The 18,293-nt window shown below is 37.2% G+C and overlaps 1 protein-coding gene across 6 annotated transcripts in view; it reads right to left on the bottom strand.

Moving 5' to 3' along the window:
* Positions 1-18,293, bottom strand: part of DOCK10 (dedicator of cytokinesis 10) — a 293,328-nt gene that overhangs the window by 34,399 nt on the left and 240,636 nt on the right. For 3 of the 6 annotated variants that reach the window (XM_081241945.1, XM_081241944.1, XM_081241940.1), the window contains 12 exons: positions 16,886-17,032; positions 12,160-12,243; positions 8,833-8,929; positions 7,146-7,190; positions 5,178-5,353; positions 4,935-5,051; positions 3,362-3,473; positions 2,526-2,647; positions 2,323-2,437; positions 2,166-2,232; positions 1,895-1,942; positions 1,229-1,342 (listed from right to left, as the gene is read on the bottom strand). In XM_081241945.1, the coding sequence (XP_081098071.1) occupies positions 1,229-1,342; positions 1,895-1,942; positions 2,166-2,232; positions 2,323-2,437; positions 2,526-2,647; positions 3,362-3,473; positions 4,935-5,051; positions 5,178-5,353; positions 7,146-7,190; positions 8,833-8,929; positions 12,160-12,243; positions 16,886-17,032 (1,244 nt within the window). The remainder of the gene's footprint in view (positions 1-1,228; positions 1,343-1,894; positions 1,943-2,165; positions 2,233-2,322; positions 2,438-2,525; positions 2,648-3,361; positions 3,474-4,934; positions 5,052-5,177; positions 5,354-7,145; positions 7,191-8,832; positions 8,930-12,159; positions 12,244-16,885; positions 17,033-18,293) is intronic. The other 3 variants (XM_081241942.1, XM_081241941.1, XM_081241943.1) reach the window with 1 other exon arrangement.

Genomic DNA, 18,293 nt, shown 5'->3' on the forward strand with positions numbered 1-18,293 from the left:
GCAGGCAAAAGGAGATAGTGAAGAGTCAAGCCTGAAAAAGAAACAACTTTTTCTCTTTGTCTTACTTCTCAAGGCTTATTCGATTCTGGCTAAATCAAATGCTCTGGATGGATTGGGACCCTAGAGATCTAACTTTGGCTTTCAGTAGCCAGGAGAGTCTGGGTCATTTCTGTAGCTACAAGGAATAATGGGTTTGGGGCTGTATGGTTTGGGGCTGTATGGCTTGGACCTTTGGGACTGGATTATTTCCAGGTTTTGAGTCTCCTTCAGTCTGTAACTCCTGGAGGAAGAGCCATGGCTTCTGGGAGGGGAGTCGTGGGAACGATCAGGACCTGTCCAGATGGCTTAGGGAGGAGCCTAAAGTCTAACCCACCAGACGTCTCCAAAACTGCAGTGACCTCAGGTGAGCTACGACTGTCATTAAAGTAATTGTTTATAGTCCTCTACTCAACTCATTTATTTTCTCATAAGGGGGTCATTTCAAGGGGTCCCCATGGATAAACAGGCAAAATTTATTTTATGGTTTATTAGCTATATACTACGTTCATATTTCTTTCTAAAGCTCTTTCTAAAATATAGCCATTTTTATATTATACATTATTATGATACTCCTGGGGAGAATAAATCAAACTGGAGAAAATTTTAGCAAAGAATTCTGATTTACTAGACCCAGAGGAGCTTTAAGGTAGGATTTTAGGGCAAATGTTTCCTGTAGGGTAGGTCAATGAAGGGTGACCCTAGGCTTTATATACTATTCTAATGACTAAAAAATCTAAAATGAACTTACGGGGCCAGCTATGCTTCTTATTGCCTTTGACCCTTTAAAAGCACATTAAGCTCTAAGAATACTGATAAATTATTACAATTACTAAGAGGAAAGGGGAGATATAACCTCACATTTTACTTTGTCACTAGATTAGTAAACATTACAATAGGCATTTATTGGAATTATGTCTTTTCAGGTTCAATTAAATTAAGATACTTATTGACCCTATACAAGGCATTGTACGCTAGGTGCACATAAATAAGGCATAATCTTTGCTTCTTAGGTTTTCACAAGCTAGTGGGGCAGATAGGGATGTATTGACAAAGTTTCTTCAGAGAAACATACAGTTACTTGAGATCTGTTTTTGGTTTGAGGTATATATATACACAGACACACAGACACACACACACACACATGTACACTCACAATATAATTTTAAATATCAAGCAAATGTGACAGTACCATTGTGGCAAGAGGCCAGAAGTCTGGCAGGATGGATTAGATCCTTTGAGAGTTCCATTGTTTTGGGTGGACTGCACGAATTTAAACGCAGCAGCAATTTTTCTGCAAGGAAAACTGAAGTTTTAATACTAGCTCAGTGTTTGTAATTGATATATGAATTAAAAAAAGGCAACTGACAAAGCGATTACTGAACAATGAAATATTCCACATGCTATGAAAAATAAAATCACATTTTCTTCTAGAAATGGGAAATTGCGGGTTTAGGGAAGATGCCAGGGGCACTGCTGTCTCTCATGAGAAAAGGATGACAGCACAGTTTTCCAGATTAATTGTTTTTTTTTAGTTTATTGGAAGTATTTTCTTAAATAGGTATCTTTCAAGTTATATTCATATAAAGATGGATAAATTAGTTGAGAAGTTACATGAAATGTGGTTTCCTTTCAGAAATGTGTTTTGTGCTTTTTCCCTGGACAGAACTGTTCCTAGATCTACTATGGCTATAGGGTAATCATCAAACTTCTATGTCTAATGTGAGGTCAAACTTAAAATCCTTATTTGCATTTTAAGATTTCTAACATAAATCTCTAAGTCTAACCTGATCCATTAATAATATGTCATAATTTTTTTCAAAATATCAGACTAACTTTTGGAATTTAAAATTATTACCTTATTATGTTACGTTTTCCTAGGTATCTGAAATTTTGAAGACAAACACTGGAAAGGAAAAAAATGTCACATTCTAATTATTCATGCTTTTTTATTTATACAAAGTGTTCATCCAAGTATATTAAAAGAAAAATATTAAGTTTTCTTTAAATAGTTTACGCATTATTACTGATAGATCATTCACCATGTGGTACCTAGAATGAAAAATGGTATACTAAAGTATTTTGAAGATTCTAGAAAAAAGTGTTATGTAATCAACTCTAAAACTTACTCCAAGATGCTGAAGAAGTCGGACACCTCTGGGCTGGGCGCTTTTTGCCAGTAGGCAATCAGAGTCTCTGAAAGGAAACATTGAATAGTATGAGACTCTTTGAAATTCAAAGTTTTTTTCTTTTTCTTTTAATTTAAATTTAAAGAACTCTCTTTACCCTCTGAAATTGTTTTCATAATGTGAAGAAAGCACATAAGAAGACTTCTGGTTTCTGCTTGATCTAACTTGTCAAATCGAAGAGTTGAGCCTATCAAAGACAAGGGTCTTGGGATCTAGGAATGAAGAACCAATTAGAATTGAGTAAGAATAGGAGATTGCTGACTGGTAATATGCTCGATAAGTTTGGGAGGGAAGCCGTACCTTTTCACAGTTGTCAGTCTTCTCACTGCTCTTCTCATTGGTACTTGGGTTGGAGTCAAGACTTGCTAACGAAGCTCTGGAATCAGCATGGTTTACTGTAGAAATAGCTATTGATGAAAATGCTGTAAACACAAGCCACAGCACACAGACGGTAATGAGATGCATGGGCACACAACACAAAAAGCTAAAATGATGAACCAAAAAGATGTTGATCATTCAGGTGGTAGCAGTATTGTGAAAAGTTGACATAATAGAGTCTGGGATTGGCATGAAAGATATGCAACTTTTAAAATATTATTATAACAGCCATGCCAGAATTAAGGATTTAGGAAAATTTAGACCATTTTAACTGGAAATAAATCTTTTTCCTTTGATTTCTTAAAAAGCTTTTTAAAGAATGTTTCTGTTTTAAAATGCATAATAAAAGCTCCTAATGATGCTTTGGGGGAAGAAGCTTTTAATTTTTGACAGTTTATAAGAAATTAAGATGACATTTCTAAAATAGTTCTTAAAAGTAATCTTTGAAGTTGAAGGGCTATTATACTTTAAAAGGCCGTATGCAATGAAAACTTCAAGATTGTCTCCAGAATAAAACAATTTGATAACATCGGAGAAGACTGCTCCTCGATCCAAGTAAAAATGAACACTAAGTAGAAGAGGAAGTTGCTGGACGGCATGCAAAGAAATATGTAACAAGTCTCTTCAGCTATGTAAATGCAGTATACTTTGTCACATAGATTAGGTGTAATGAATTATGGAGTGGGTAAAAAGCACAGTGATATACAAGGTAAATACGGATGATAGTTAAACACAACTGTCTGGAAGGTTTGAAGTACCTGCTATGGAATTTAAAACATCTTTAGAAAATGATGTGTCCACAGAGTTTGCATATTTCATAGCTGACTGGGTGTGGAATCCTCCATTGGTGCTGAGGTCATCTCTAGACCCCTGTATTCAAAGCACAGAAGAAATTAGTGGGAATCATCATATTTCAGCATTGTAAACCCACATATGCCTTCTTCGTTACACTTTCAATTAGATGATACGCGATTTGATCTTTTATATTTCAGCAAAATCTTCTGCCAAACTAGGCAATGAAAATTAATATAGTTAAACTATACTCTTAGTCACAGTTTAATTTCTTATGTGATTTAAAAATTTTTTAACAATGTAGTAGAAACTATCTTTTAGATATAGACTAAATGAGTGGAATGTTTATTGATAAATTCACTGATTTAAAAAAATTTAATTGAGGTATAGTTGATGTAAAATATTATATAAGTTACAGGTGTACAATATAGGGATTCACAATTTGTAAAGGTTATACTCTATTTACAGTTATTATAAAATATTGGCTATATTCCCCATGTTGTATAATATATTCTTACAGCTTATTTTATACATAATAGTTTGTACCTCTTAATCCTGTACCCCTATTGCCCCTCACCCCCCTTCCCTCTCCTCACTGGTAATCACTAGTTTGTTCTATATATCTGTGAGTCTGCTTCTTTTTTTTTGTCATATTCACTAGTTTGTTGTATTTTTTAGATTCTACCTATAAGTGATATCATAAATTCATTGATTATATTGTAGATTATATATCATTATTATCATGGATTATTTTATGTATATTACTATTATTAAAAACTAGATTTTAAGTACTTATTATAGGCCAGTATCTATGATGAATGTTCTCTATTCCACAATTTAATCCTCCTAAGAACCTTGTGATACAGGTATTCTCTTCCATTTTATAAATGAGGAAACAGAGGCTTAAAGAAGTTGGATAACTTATCTAAGATCACATAGATAGTAACTGACACTATTGGGATTTGAACAAGGTCTAAAAAAAAATTCCAAAGACATAGCTCCTAACTTCTAGATGGTAATATCTTGTCTAGTACTGGATTCAGCAGTGCGTCAACTCATCTGGGAGTTGAACACAGTCAAAGGATCTCAAGAGGGTCATTGTGAAGTCACTAGGCTGGCTCAGTGGAGGAGGGTTGACAAAACAGGCCACTCCTGGGCTGTGACTACAAATAAGGCACGTAGCTCTACTGACACCAGATGGGCTTAAACCCGATGCAGAAAGCTGGTGGGGAAAGGTGTACACTGAGGATGGGGCCATGAATGCAACAGAGGAAACTGTTACAAACTGGAGAGAATTGGAAGGTGATGCAGAGAACAGAGGACAATGAAAACAAAATGCTGAAAAGATGGACAAGTGGAAGGTGTCAGTGACCAATCTGGAACAAATGACACTATGTAAACGTCTCAAAACACCTAGCAAGAAGTGCTGCTTAATCCTTAGTTTGCTCACAGTTGGGGGAAAATTGTTATCTATGGCAAAAATATAAAAAAGGCAAATTCTTTATTAAGATAGACACTTGGAATATTCTGCAGACTTACCTGGTTCGATGTATTGATGGTAAAAGGATACAGGTCCTTCAGGTAAATCCTTGGCATATTGTCCAGAAGCATGCCATAGAGGGGCATGTATAAACTTGCTATCTGGGCCTGCTTCTCCTAGGTGAAAAAGTAGTCAAAAGAAATGATTCACATAAAAATCAATAGACTTGTAGGTTTGATATGCATTTAATGCAGTGAACAATTAAATGGTGTTTAGGGAAGGGAGAGAGGAAGACCACTTACTGGTTCTCTGTATCGATCATCAAATGAATGCTTAGCCATTAGATTTTTTAGGACAGCTAAAGCCAAGTGCCTGATATCTTGGTCTTCTTGCAGAGCAAAGCCAACTTCTCGGAGCAGAATTCCGATTAAGAAGTGTTTGCGGCAAAACTCATTCGTGACTGAATATTCAGGCATATCTTTGCGACAAAGGTAAAGAGATCATGTTATTGAAAATCAACTGATCACTTGATAATTGAGAGAGATTTAGCAAACAACTATCAACCCCTCTCACTACTAGAAGTGATTCAGTAATACAGTCTTGCTACAGAGACGAAAAATGTGGAGAGGCATTCAGCAAGTATTCTGTTTATACTAATCCAAATAGTACTCAGTGTCAAATGTCAAATTCCATAAAAGTGGCATGTCTACAGTAGTACTGGAGTTGAAAGGAGAAAAGCTTATTTTCTGCCTGGAGGAATCAGGAGATGTGACCGGAGGGAATATGTTGAGATGGACCTTTGAGGGTGCTCAAGGTTGAAGATGCAGAGTCCAGGGGCAGGGGGGCGGCAGTTGGAGGCAGTGGGTGGAGGAGAGGAGGTTGGGAGAAGGCAGAGGGTTTCAGTGGCACAGACTTCTGAAAGCACAGTTATGTGGGGAGTACAGGTATGGAGGAGACCAGTAAGCACAGCAGCCAAAAGAGGAGTGGGGAGAATTAAGACTTAAGAGATATACTGGGACTGGATGATGGACATAATCAAGTACAAATTCCTAAGCTGGTGTCTAGGTCCCTGAACCATTTGCACGTAATTCTATAGGAAATGTTAAGTGACTGACAGCTTTGAGATCAGTGGCCCAATCGGACCTATGCTTTATTGAGCCATTAATATGATAGGTTATAAATGGGAATTAGACTGTAGGGAGATGTGGGGTGAGGGCTACTATCCAGGAGGCTGGAGGAACAGGGAAGTGGGGATGGTGAGAAGGTATCTGGACCTGGGGTAGCAGGACCCAAGGAGTAGCAGTAAAATCACCAGGACAAGTGAGCTGCAGGACGTAAAAGAGCAAAGAGAGAGGAAAACCAAAGGGGGCTGCACCATTGTGAGTCTGAACTATAGAGAAAAGAATGGTAAAATCTCAAGTAATAGTGCATTTATTGAGAATGGTCCAATGTGCTTCTAAATGTAACTGTTAATAGCAGGACTAGCGTCCAACCTATAGAATAGGTATTGTGTGCCAACACTCGGCTAAGCACTTCACAAGTGTTATCTCCATTACTCCTCATAACTACCCGTTAAGAAGAATGAACTATTAGAATACTCCAGGTCATAACTGACCAGGAGCAAAGTAAACACACTGATTTTTAAAAAATACTGCTGGGGGCAAAAGTACGGGGAATGTGGAAGTTCAGGAAACTAAGATCAAAGGGCTTAGGTTAAACAAATCTTTCCATGAAATACTGAGTAATAGTGAGGGGCCAGAAAGAGAACAAAGCTTTCCGATTCCCAATCTATGGCTAGAAAAAAAATTGCCAGGACTATTTGAAGTTATAAACTTGTCTGGGGTAAAAATAAACTTATATGATTCTAATAATCTCAAATCCTGAGAGAATGGTTTGAACTGGGGTGTGGTTTATTGATAGAAATATCATATAGTTTCATTGAGCAAGCATGTTATTACATATGATTGGGAATTTTATTTATGATGCGCTCTAAGGAAATTTCAGATGCTTTGGGAAATTAAAAAAAATTCCAATTCTGGAGAATAAAGTATGAAGTAATTCAAGTTGGGGAAACATTTAATTATCTGTGACAAGAGAAAAGCTCAATCAACTTTTGGACTATTTTGATTAGATTATATTAAACATATGGCTATTTATTAGCATCTGGAATTTCCAGTTGGAAATCTGAAGTATCTATACTCATCAATATTATCAAATTATGATGTGGTTATTGATGCTGAGATAGTGTAATATAAAATATCATTATTTACCTGATGCATGTAACTCTTGTATTGATTCTGAAGGTGTCAAAGGATCTGGATTTAATATAAATAAACAAAAAGTTCAGATATATACATACTCAGATATGCACTATATTCATTAACTATGTGTAATTTATACTGAAAAATTAAAATACACTGTCCTAAAGTATGAGTCAGTCCCTTCAATAAAGCTTTGTTTTTCAAGACAAGTACCTTAGGTTGTTTACTTCTTTCCTTAAAAATGAATGCCATGAACAGAATTATTTTAATTCTTAGCCTTCTTCTTGGATACCTTTTTGTTCTATCAGAAATCTGCTTGCGACAAAACATATTTTTATGTTCACTGTTGATAATATCATATCTGCACAGAGACTGTCAGGCCTTTTTCTGAGCTACTGATAAGTAGTAAACAACCAGAATCCAAATGACAAAAACAGGTTTGATCCTCTTGAGTGTCGTAACCAGCCTGCCTAATGCAGTAATATCTTGGCACTAGTTCATAAACATAAAACAAAACAAAAAGCAAAAAATGTTACAGTCCAAAATAACTTTTCCACCTTTATTCTATGAAGGCATTTAGATAAATGTATTTCATAAATTGGAAAAAGAATGGAATAATGTATACAGCTTCTATTTAAGATTGACATGACAAAATTTTATGGGCTTGATAATGTACATTACTTTCTCTTTCCTTCCAAAATATTATTGTGAGCTGTAATACATATGAAGAGGCTCTTTACCATCTTAGTTTCTGCTTTCTATGAAAATCAAAACTGTGCCTTGTAATTTACTCATGCTTAGAAGTATTTAATTAATCAACTTATTTATTTTGTTGAGGTATAATTGACATATAACATTATATTAGTTTCAAGTGCACCACATGATTTGATATATGTACACCTTACAAAGTAGAGGTAAAGTATTTTAAGGTCATAAATCATTTAAGTATTTTCTATATAGCTTGACGTTTGATTAGGTTCTGACGTCTAGATGGGTGATGCTTATTCTCTACCATGATCATGATGATACTTGTGTGCATATACCTATTTTAACAAAGTAATAAATGAAAATATTGTCTATAGACCATTTATACTATAGTAAGTATAGTAAACAATATGTGAGGTCCCATTTTTACCTGTGTACCCATCTCTGCCTCTTTCTGACCCAGAGGTATTGAGTATTTACAATGTTGCCCATTTGCCTGCCTTCTTTTCTCCCTTTCAAGGTAACAGTTTTCTTTGTATAAAACTCATTTTGAGGAATTGAATTTTAATGTACACACATTGATAATCTTAAATGAATTTATACTCACAAAGTATAACTTTTCCTCCCTGTAATTTTATGTCTCTCAAAATCAAAGGAAAGTTGTCTTTTGGAGCCAGTATGGTGAAAGACAGTATGGGTCTAGGTTAAAATTCTTTGATTTACAAGCATCAATTTTATGGTTTTCTTGGCCTTCTCATTAATGAAAAAGGAAACATAGACAAAAATTGAGATATACAGAGCTATATTCTTTACCACATGTCACCAACTTCTGCATTTTAACCTGATTACCTGGGTCTAATCCCATGTGACAACTTCAGACAAAACCAACATTGAAGAAACAGGAAAACAACAACAAACAAACAAAGGCAAAATAAACAAAAAATATATTTGTTTCCATTGTAGGAACAGACAAAATTCTGGGAATTATTACCTGGAATGTTTGCTGATCTTATGGGGAGACACAAAGGAATAAAGTGTTCATGCTGACATACTTCTTGAAGGAAATCAAATTTATACTGGCATAAGGTCTGAAAAAAGAGGCAAAGAAATGACTATTATTCACAAACTAAGAAAGTTAATGGAAAATCTACACTTGAATCTTATATCTAAAAAGGAGGTGGAGTTACTTTTGTGTGACCACTGGGTCACTGTTAAGTTTAAAGGATTTTGTCCTCTCTGAAGTGGTAAATGTAGTCAGGCCCCCTATTTTGGAGATTGGACAAGGCCTGTTCAGGAAATGATCCCGTCTGCAACCTACATTGAGCTTCTATGAGATACAGTCTTACTCAGATCTATTTTTGCTTCTTTTGGCATGTATGTAACATGTTTATTCTGGGAAAAATAGGTCCTCACCACATGTACAGAGGTCTTCAACTACACTCAGCTCAAAGAACGTATCACTCCAATCAACTCCTAAGATCCAGTGCTAAGGAAGACAATGGTGCAGATAATCTAAAATTAGAGTGAATCTCTCTCCACCTGTCAATTATTTTTGGAGTACATTATCTAATTCCACCTCTTCTCTGCCCTAGCAAACCGGTCTGTCATTTCAATAATGTTTTGAGTAGGACAGAGATAAACGAAGTGCAGACATGGTCTAAGACAACTTAACACAATCACATAAATAGGAACAATTAGCATGTTCATAACCATTCTATTTTCATTCTATTTCAGTCATGCAAACTAAGTAATCAATTTTTAAGACTCAGATTGTGTTCACTGTATTCACTAACATCAGCTAACAAAATAAAATATATTCCATTTGCTCAGATATTTTAGAATCATACTTTGTGGCAACTTTAGTCAATAATTTAAAATACTGCCATCTCAAACAAGGGTAGTATCTGACTTAATCCTTTGCACATCCAAGTGAAACGAAGCATAATTAAATTACATGGTAGTCATTCTTCACTGAGTATATTCTGTTTGGTTTTTTTTTTTTTTTTTTTTTTTTTTTTGCGGTAGGTGGGCCTCTCACTGTTGTGGCCTCTCCCCTTGCAGAGCACAGGCTCCGGACGCGCAGGCTCAGCAGCCATGGCTCACGGGCCTAGCTGCTCTGCGGCATGTGGGATCTTCCCAGACCGGGGCACGAACCCGTGTCCCCTGCATCGGCAGGCGGACTCTCAACCACTGCGCCACCAGGGAAGCCCCTGTTTGGTTTTTGATAAAAGATATAGTTTAAGTTCACTGGAATTATACCTAAAATGATATTCTGCAAATGTCATGCATAATTGGAGCACTAATGAAGGATATTCTTCCAAAAAATATTTACAGAGAGAATTGGATTCTCAAAATCAACTGACATATAACCATGTAACTCTCCTAGCCTAAAGTAAATCTCCACTGCCAAAAAATAATGTTCAGGCTCCTAAGCATAACATGAAAGGCTCCAAGAAGATCATTATTTATTTTTGGCTTTTCTATATTCGTTACTCTTTCCCAATACCTAGATAATTTCCCATTGGGGACTTATCTTCCTCCCAATGGGTAAAGGTTAATGGGGAACTATTAATTCAGGTGCCCTGTCTTGCCTCCCTAAGAGGCAGGCATGTGACCCAAAGCAGGTTGGTCACATGCTTCCTCTCTGGAATGTAAATCTTAAGCCGAGTATTAAGAAGGAGAAAATGGTCCCATTTGATTATTTAGACAGCAGCAGACCCTGGCTACTGGTTCATCCTTTGTGATTACTCTTGTGCCTGGAAGTGCCTTGGTCACTGCTCTTTTCCAAGCTTAGATCTCCAGCTCTTTCATCAATGCTGTTTACCCCAATATCTTTCTTTTTTTTTTTTTTTTTTGAGGTATGCGGGCCTCTCACTGTTGTGGCCTCTCCCGTTGCGGAGCACAGGCTCCGGACGCGCAGGCTCAGCGGCCATGGCTCACGGGCCCAGCCGCTCTGCGGCATGTGGGATCTTCCCGGACCAGGGCACGAACCCGTGTCCCCTGCATCGGCAGGCGGACTCTCAACCACTGCGCCACCAGGGAAGCCCCCCCAATATCTTTTTTTTTTTTTTCTTCTTTTTGCGGTATGCGGGCCTCTCACTGTTGTGGCCTCTCCCGTTGCGGAGCACAGGCTCCGGATGCGCAGGCCCAGCGGCCATGGCTCACGGGCCCAGCCGCTCCGCGGCATATGGGATCCTCCCAGACCGGGGCACGAACCCGTATCCCCTGCATCGGCAGGCGGACTCTCAACCACTGCGCCACCAGGGAGGCCCCAACCCCAATATCTTTCCAAAAATTTCCCTTTTGCTCAAACTGGAGTAAGCTTCTGTTGCTGCAAGACAAAGAACCTTAACTGATAAAACTTTTATGGTCTGGCCCACTTCCAGTCTTATTTCCCTCTAGCATATGTCATACTACGTAGCTCAGTGATTCTCAAACTTGAGAATGCATAGGAATCACCTGAAAGTCTTGTTGCAATCCAGATTTCTGGGCTCCACCCGTGGTAGCTCTGTTCCGAGATCACTGGTCTAGGAACCACACTTTGAGAATCACTACTCTCTAGACAGTACTGTTCCCTATCTCCCAAAACATAACCCCTATTTAGGTAGGGTGATCAACTGTCCCATTTTGCCCAAGACTGAAGGTTTCCAGGGAAGTGGGACTTCCAGTGCTAAAACCAAGACAGTTCCGAGTAAACCTGAGGCAGAAGAATTGCAAGTGGAAAGAATCACTCCTTTCACCGCCCACAGGAAATAAAAGTGAAATGTAAACACTTTCATTCCACACTCCTTTTTTGTCCCCTGTGAAGGAAGGACTGGGTAGACTTACTGAGCACATGAACTGTTTTAAAAGGCTGCCTCTCATTGGTATAGAAATTATTATTATTATTATTATTATTTAATTAATTAATTAATTAATTTAATTATTTTTGGCTGTGCTGGGTCTTCATTTCTGTGCGAGGGCCTTCTCCAGCTGCGGCAAGTGGGGGCCACCCTTCATCGCAGCGCGCGGGCCCCCCACCGCTGCGGCCTCTCTTGTTGCGGAGCACAGGCTCCAGACGCACAGGCTCAGCGGCCATGGCCTACTAGGCCCAGCCGCTCCGCGGCATGTGGGATCCCCCCAGACCAGGGCTCGAACCCGTGTCCCCTGCATTAGCAGGCAGATTCCCAACCACTGCGCCACCAAGGAAGCCCTAGAAATTATTTTTTGATATGGATAATGGATAGGTTATTGTTTTAGACAGATATACACAGAGACCAGTTTATTTATTTATAATGCAGCAGTTTAGAAAGCAAGCACTCCTGTACGTGGTTCTTACCTTGGGATCACCAGAGGAGAACATGCTGACGTAACTGTTAACCGTCTTAAACACAAAACCCCGGTCCATAAACGTAAAGCAGCGCTAAAAAAGTAAAATTCTAAATTCAGACGTTTTTACTTCAAGGATCATTAAAGATGATTAAATATATTGAAGTAAAATAACACTTAACTAAATGTGCTGTATAATAAATGTCTTAAAAATCTCTGCAATATGTTTAAGCATTCATCCACATATGGCAACTAATTAAAATACTAGATACAGTACACACACCAGAAAGTTACAAACCCATATTTATCAATTTTATAAAACATCTCTTGGAGCTTTGCAATGAGCCCTTTCCTTTTAATATAGAAAGTTTTAGCTTTTACTTGTCTATTTTTTAAAACTACTTAGTTACATATTATTATTATTTTCTTTTAGTAATTCGATTCCATAATTCCTCAGGTGAAGAACCTTGCTGTGCAACATTGGGTAGGAACAGGGCAGAGACATGTCAGGAAAACCTTTTAAAATCTCACTGGCCAAAAGATTAATAAAAAAAAATAAAATAAAATCTCACTGGCCTCCTTCAACAGAATAGCTTTTTTTTTCAGCCAAGGCAGCTTGAATTTGAAGAGTGAAGGTAAGAGATCCTGGGACTTCTATCAGTGGGCTGCTCACTGCCTCTTTATTATGTTGTCAATCCCTCTTAACTGGAAAAATGAGAGCCTTAAACAGTAGGTAGGTTTGGAGGAGTCAGGCAAGCGTTCCAACTTGGTACAGCACCTGCTCTCTCTCCCAAAGACCCATGGCCATGTCACCAGTAACCAAGCTACAGTGGCCAATTACTGCACTGGAAAAGTGTGAAGTGGGCATGGACCATATTTACTGATGCAGTATCTTGGGGAGGCACTATAGCAGATTGGCATATGGGGTCATCACTGCGTGTGTGTGGGTTGCATTCTACCCAGCCACATGTGTGTGAGCATGCGTACTACATGAGAAAATTTCTCAGCTGCTACATCACTCAGCATAGAAGTCTTCTTTCTCATCCAAAGAGCCCTGTATGGTCCATTGTACTGGTTTTGCATCCCTTAATCCCTCCTCAATTTTACAAACAAATCTCTTTTCTCAGAAAGGACTGAACATAAAATCTTGTTATAGGTAGTCTACCAAGTGGAAAGTCTCCCACTGAAATACGGCTGTGTGTAAACATGAGCTTTTTTCTCTAATAACATTTTTCCAGTTGTTTGGTCATTTATATGTTTGTTTTGTTTCCTTTTCCATTTTTCTTTGTCTTCTTCTGAGTTTTTCTTCATTACCTATTCATTACTGTGTTAAAATACTGCTTCATTTATATTTTTATTTTCAATATGGATTTAAGTTCTTTCAATAACTCTCCCCTTAGAAAAAAGTAAATGGCTCCCATGTCCTCCCACCTCCCAAAAGAACAGTGAGGAAAGGTAGACAGCAGAGCATAATCATAAGTGCAGAACATGTAGAGCACCTATAAGGGGAGGATGGGAGGAAAAGAGGGCTTTCGTGTCTCCTGCACTATGCAGGCTCCCAGCTAGTGTGTCAAATCCTCCCAGGCTCTCCATCTGCAGAAGGAAGTCCTGACTGGTGACCCTTGGACTCTCCCCAATATGGAGCTCCCTCCCCAGAAGACCTCTGCTGTCTCTTTCCTGCTGGGAAGAAGCTTGTGTCTCACCTTGCAGAGAGAGGAAGACCATCCAGTATAACTGTGGGTTCTAGAAACTTCTCAAGAAACAGCAAGAGAAAAGAAGCCCTTTGGTGAAGACACAGGGCCCTTTGATTAGATAGAGAAGGGGTTGGTGAGTCCTGTCATTGAACAAGGGTAGTGGCAATTGCCACCTCCCAGGGACTACTGTAGCCAATCTGTGACCTTCTGAAGGAGGCCTAACTCCATCACCCATGAATGGGGAAAGTGAGAAGAAGGCTGCTTACCCTGGGGATCTAGGAAAACTCACTTAAGAGTTTCTTGAGACTTAAGGAGACTTTCTATGTGGTAAACTTGTCATTCGCTTTCTAAGGGACAGTGAGGGAAAAGGAGGGGTCATTCCTAAGATACAAAGTCAGCAGAATCAGCCTTTTTCCTGCAGAGAGCCCTACTGCAGATCAAGCTTCATCAAATGTGTCTCTCCTGTCACCAGTCCCCTGTGTCTGGTCCATCCCAGCATCTTCTTAACCCCAGGCGAAGAGGCTCTTCTGCTCATTGCTGAGGGGTGGAGGGACCTCTCTGCTTTTATTTTAAAATAGTTTACGTTAATCTTCTATATGAGTAGAAAATAATTTATAACAGGCTCTGGTAAACTATGGCCCATGAGCCAAAACTGGCACACTGTCTGTTTTTCTAAAGAAAGTTTTACTGACACAGCTACAGCCATTTGTTTATATATTGTCTATGGTGAATGGTCTATGGTTGTTTCTGTGTTACAGTTGCAGAGTTGGGTAGTTGTCACAGAGACTATATGTCCTGCAGAACTAAAAATATTTAATATTTGGCTCTTTATAGAAAACAATTTTGAAGATTCTTGATATAAAGGATAACTTATACTCTATCAGACTTTTTCTCAGTTTGGCTTAGTAAACTAAAAGCCAAATATTCTAAATTACATGCAAACATATATTTTTGTATATATGGCTGTTGTAATGAAAAAGTGTTTATTTTGTCTAATCAACTGTGAAAGTCACAGTTTTACTCTATAGGTGGTTCAGTGATGAGTTATGAAATTCTAAATTGCAAAACACACCACCTGAGTGACTTTCCCTGTATATTTTACAAAACCTCTGGGCCCATCATTTCCTTTCCTTTGCCCCTGTGCTAGGTATTAGCTTATGTACCACCCACAGCAACTTTTGCATAGATGAAGTTTCTAGAAAACATTTATTTATTCCAAAAATACAGAACATTTAAGTAAAATAGAGTAGATATGAAGACTTTCCCTTTTCACTGACTTGCTTATCCATCTTTTTTTTCATAATTGAACTATCATAGATGTTTCTTTAAACATAATTTGCTACCAAAGTCTGTTTTTTATATTAGATGATTTCCAAATGATTTCCAAATGCTAATTGAAATAAGGCAGAGATTAGTCAGATGAGCATCGTACAATGCTTGTACGATGGACTTTTATAATGTACAATATATTAAACGAATGTTTTCATTTATAAACTTCACATATAAGTATTGCTTTCAGTTTGCAGTTCATGGATCCACATATCTTATAGACTATATTTGTTTTATCTATTGTCAATCCATGCTTTTTCCCACAGATTTCACAACCACTGGTATCACCATTAGCTTTATACTTTGTGTCTTTTTTCATCTTGGACATTCATGTTAGACATTAGTTTATGTACCATCAGAAGCAATTTTGCATAAATGAGCTCCAAGGAAAACATATATTTATTCTAATAAGTACAGAGCATTTAAGCCAAAAAGGGTGGATAAGAGGTCTTTTCCCCTTTTAAGAGACTTGCTTATGCAACATTTTTTTTTTTTGGAATTTTGGGAAGAATATTGCAGATATTTCTTGAATGTAATTTGCTTACAAATCGGACAATGTGCTATTTATTTTCCAAATTTTCTTTTCCATCAAGCACTTCAAATAAACTGCTAGCAGAGTTATAAATTTTATTCTCATAGGTCTTAAAAACATGGTAGAAAATTAAAGTAATTTTTTTCTCCTTTACTCTTCCTCCTCAACTCTGACCATCCCTTTCTCTTTCTGAAGCAAGAAAAAAAGCAAAAATAAGAGGCAAAACAGTGAAGAAAAAGAAATACAAGATGAGAACAAATATAGTATGCAATTTGAAACTGCATTTAACACATTAAAAAAGAAATTAGACTGAATTAAAACTCACCAAAGCCAACTTAAGCTAATTTTCCATCTACCTCCATAGCCTCTTAACTTTATGTTAGTAGTATTTATTTATAAATTCCCACGCCTATCCAGTATGTTCTGGTGTCTACCACAAAGAAACAAGTGAAGTGGCTTCATCAATAGTCAATAGTTGGGCAAAAGAAGGAATAGAAGAAAAACATTATCTTTCTGGTTGAATGTATTATCTGTTAAATGATACACCATCATTCTACATTAGCTTTTCTTGCATTAAGCACATTTTTCTTCTCAATTCAATAGAAATGCTTGTAATTCAAAGAAATGATGCTAAATATATGTATGTATATATATATGTATATATATATTCACTTTATGTTGCTCAATACTTTGATAATTTTCCTTTTATACGATTAATGCACAATATTTTCATCATGTAAAAAGAGCCTAGAGGTAATATAACAAAAATGCTAAATTCCCCCAAATTTTCCCAAAGTGGCTATTTGGCATCACTGTTAGAGCTGCATCCAATCCAAAACATCACTTCAAGGGCAGAAAAGCCCAAGAGAATAATATTGTCACAGTGCAGCTTCTTTAAAAATCTCATTTTTCTCTTTAAAAATATTTAGAAGTACTACATTTGGCAACACTCAAGTAGATACTTTTCTTTAACCTTAGTTTTTGTTCTGTATGACTCCAAAGTGGAAAAAATATCAAAAAGTATTTCAAGCAAGAAAGATGTATAGATGAAAGTATTCATCTAATCCTGGTAGTCTTGACTTGTCATCATACATGAAACTGTGACTTAAATTGACATTTAGAGTATCTCACACCCACTATCACGGAGGCTTGAATAGAACGGTGATCTTGTATAATTGTACCTTAAGAAATCTGGCAACGCTGTGGTTTGCCCTTCTTGTTTCTTCAAGTGAATCTTTGTTTTTCCAAATCATGTGGTCGGCTAGGGTCATGACAAGATTGTCCAATTCATTTTGGTAAGATTCAGGAAATCTTTGAGGTCGAGAAAGCTAAGGAAAGAATGGATCATTTCTTTATAATGTGACTTGTGAAATACTAAGCCTGGGAAACATAAACTGTAAGCCTTACTACAAACAAAAAGTCTTTCTGAAAACTTGAAAGCAATAATAAAATAGAAACCCTTTTAATTTCAAGGTCATGATTTTCATCATTTTCATTTAATGTTTCCTTCTATTTTGGCCAATAAATTTTTCACTTTTTCATTATAAATTATAAGATATATGAATTGCAGACTATTCAGACAATGTAGAAATGTAACTTTTTTTTATAACCTCTTAATTCCCCTCCTTTCCCTCTCCTGAAATAACTACTATCAATGGTTTAATGACTATTATTCTAGATTTTCTTTGACTCACAAAGATCAATTATTTTGATTTTTTAAAACTAGGAATCCTCCAATAAACAGCTATAAGAAATCAGTGAATGAATAACTGAATGAGTACAGATATCGGTTTGTAATGTTCTCTAATAAGTAGTGAGTCCCAGCTAGCCTTTTTAAAACATTTATTTCAGATTTATTGAGTTATAGTTGACATATAAAATTATAAGATATTTAAAGCATACACTGTGGTGCTTTCATACACATACACATTGTGGAAGAATTCCACCCTCCACCCCTCATCTAGTTAATTAAGCCATCCATCAGCTCACATACATATTTTTTGGGAGAGAACATTTAAGTTCTACTCTCAGCAAATTTCAATTACACAATACAGTGTTATCAACTATAATCACCATGTTTTCCATTAGATGCTCAAACATTATTTATCTTATAGATGAAGGTTTGCACAAGCTAGCCTTAACTCAATGGTCCCAGCATATGCCACTGCAGGTGCCTGTGGGAATTCACAGTCAAGAAGCTTTTGCCACAAGATAAAAAGTGATTTGGCTGTGAGATTACATAACATACATTGAATAAGACTCTATAGGCCCTGAAAGACTGCCCTCAGTCCAGGAGTCCAACACCCACCCCCCCATTTGAACTCCTGCACATAAAAGGAAAGTTTCAGGCAGCTGAGTTTTCCCATTTCAGTCTCTACTTGGTGAATTTACACAGCTTCTTTGCATGAGATAGGTAAGATTCATTCATCTTTACAAGTTGGCTTTAAAATTAGACTCGCATTTTCACTATAGACATAAACAGACAATTGAGAGGTAGACAGTGCCATATTCTCTCAAATTCTGAGCACCCAGCATTCCATGAGGCAAGAATAAAAACCATGGAGGCTAAAATTACAGGAACTGCATAGC

Source organism: Mesoplodon bidens, assembly GCF_964165515.1.
Source record: "Mesoplodon bidens genome assembly, chromosome: 8".
Classification (NCBI taxonomy): domain Eukaryota; kingdom Metazoa; phylum Chordata; class Mammalia; order Artiodactyla; family Ziphiidae; genus Mesoplodon; species Mesoplodon bidens.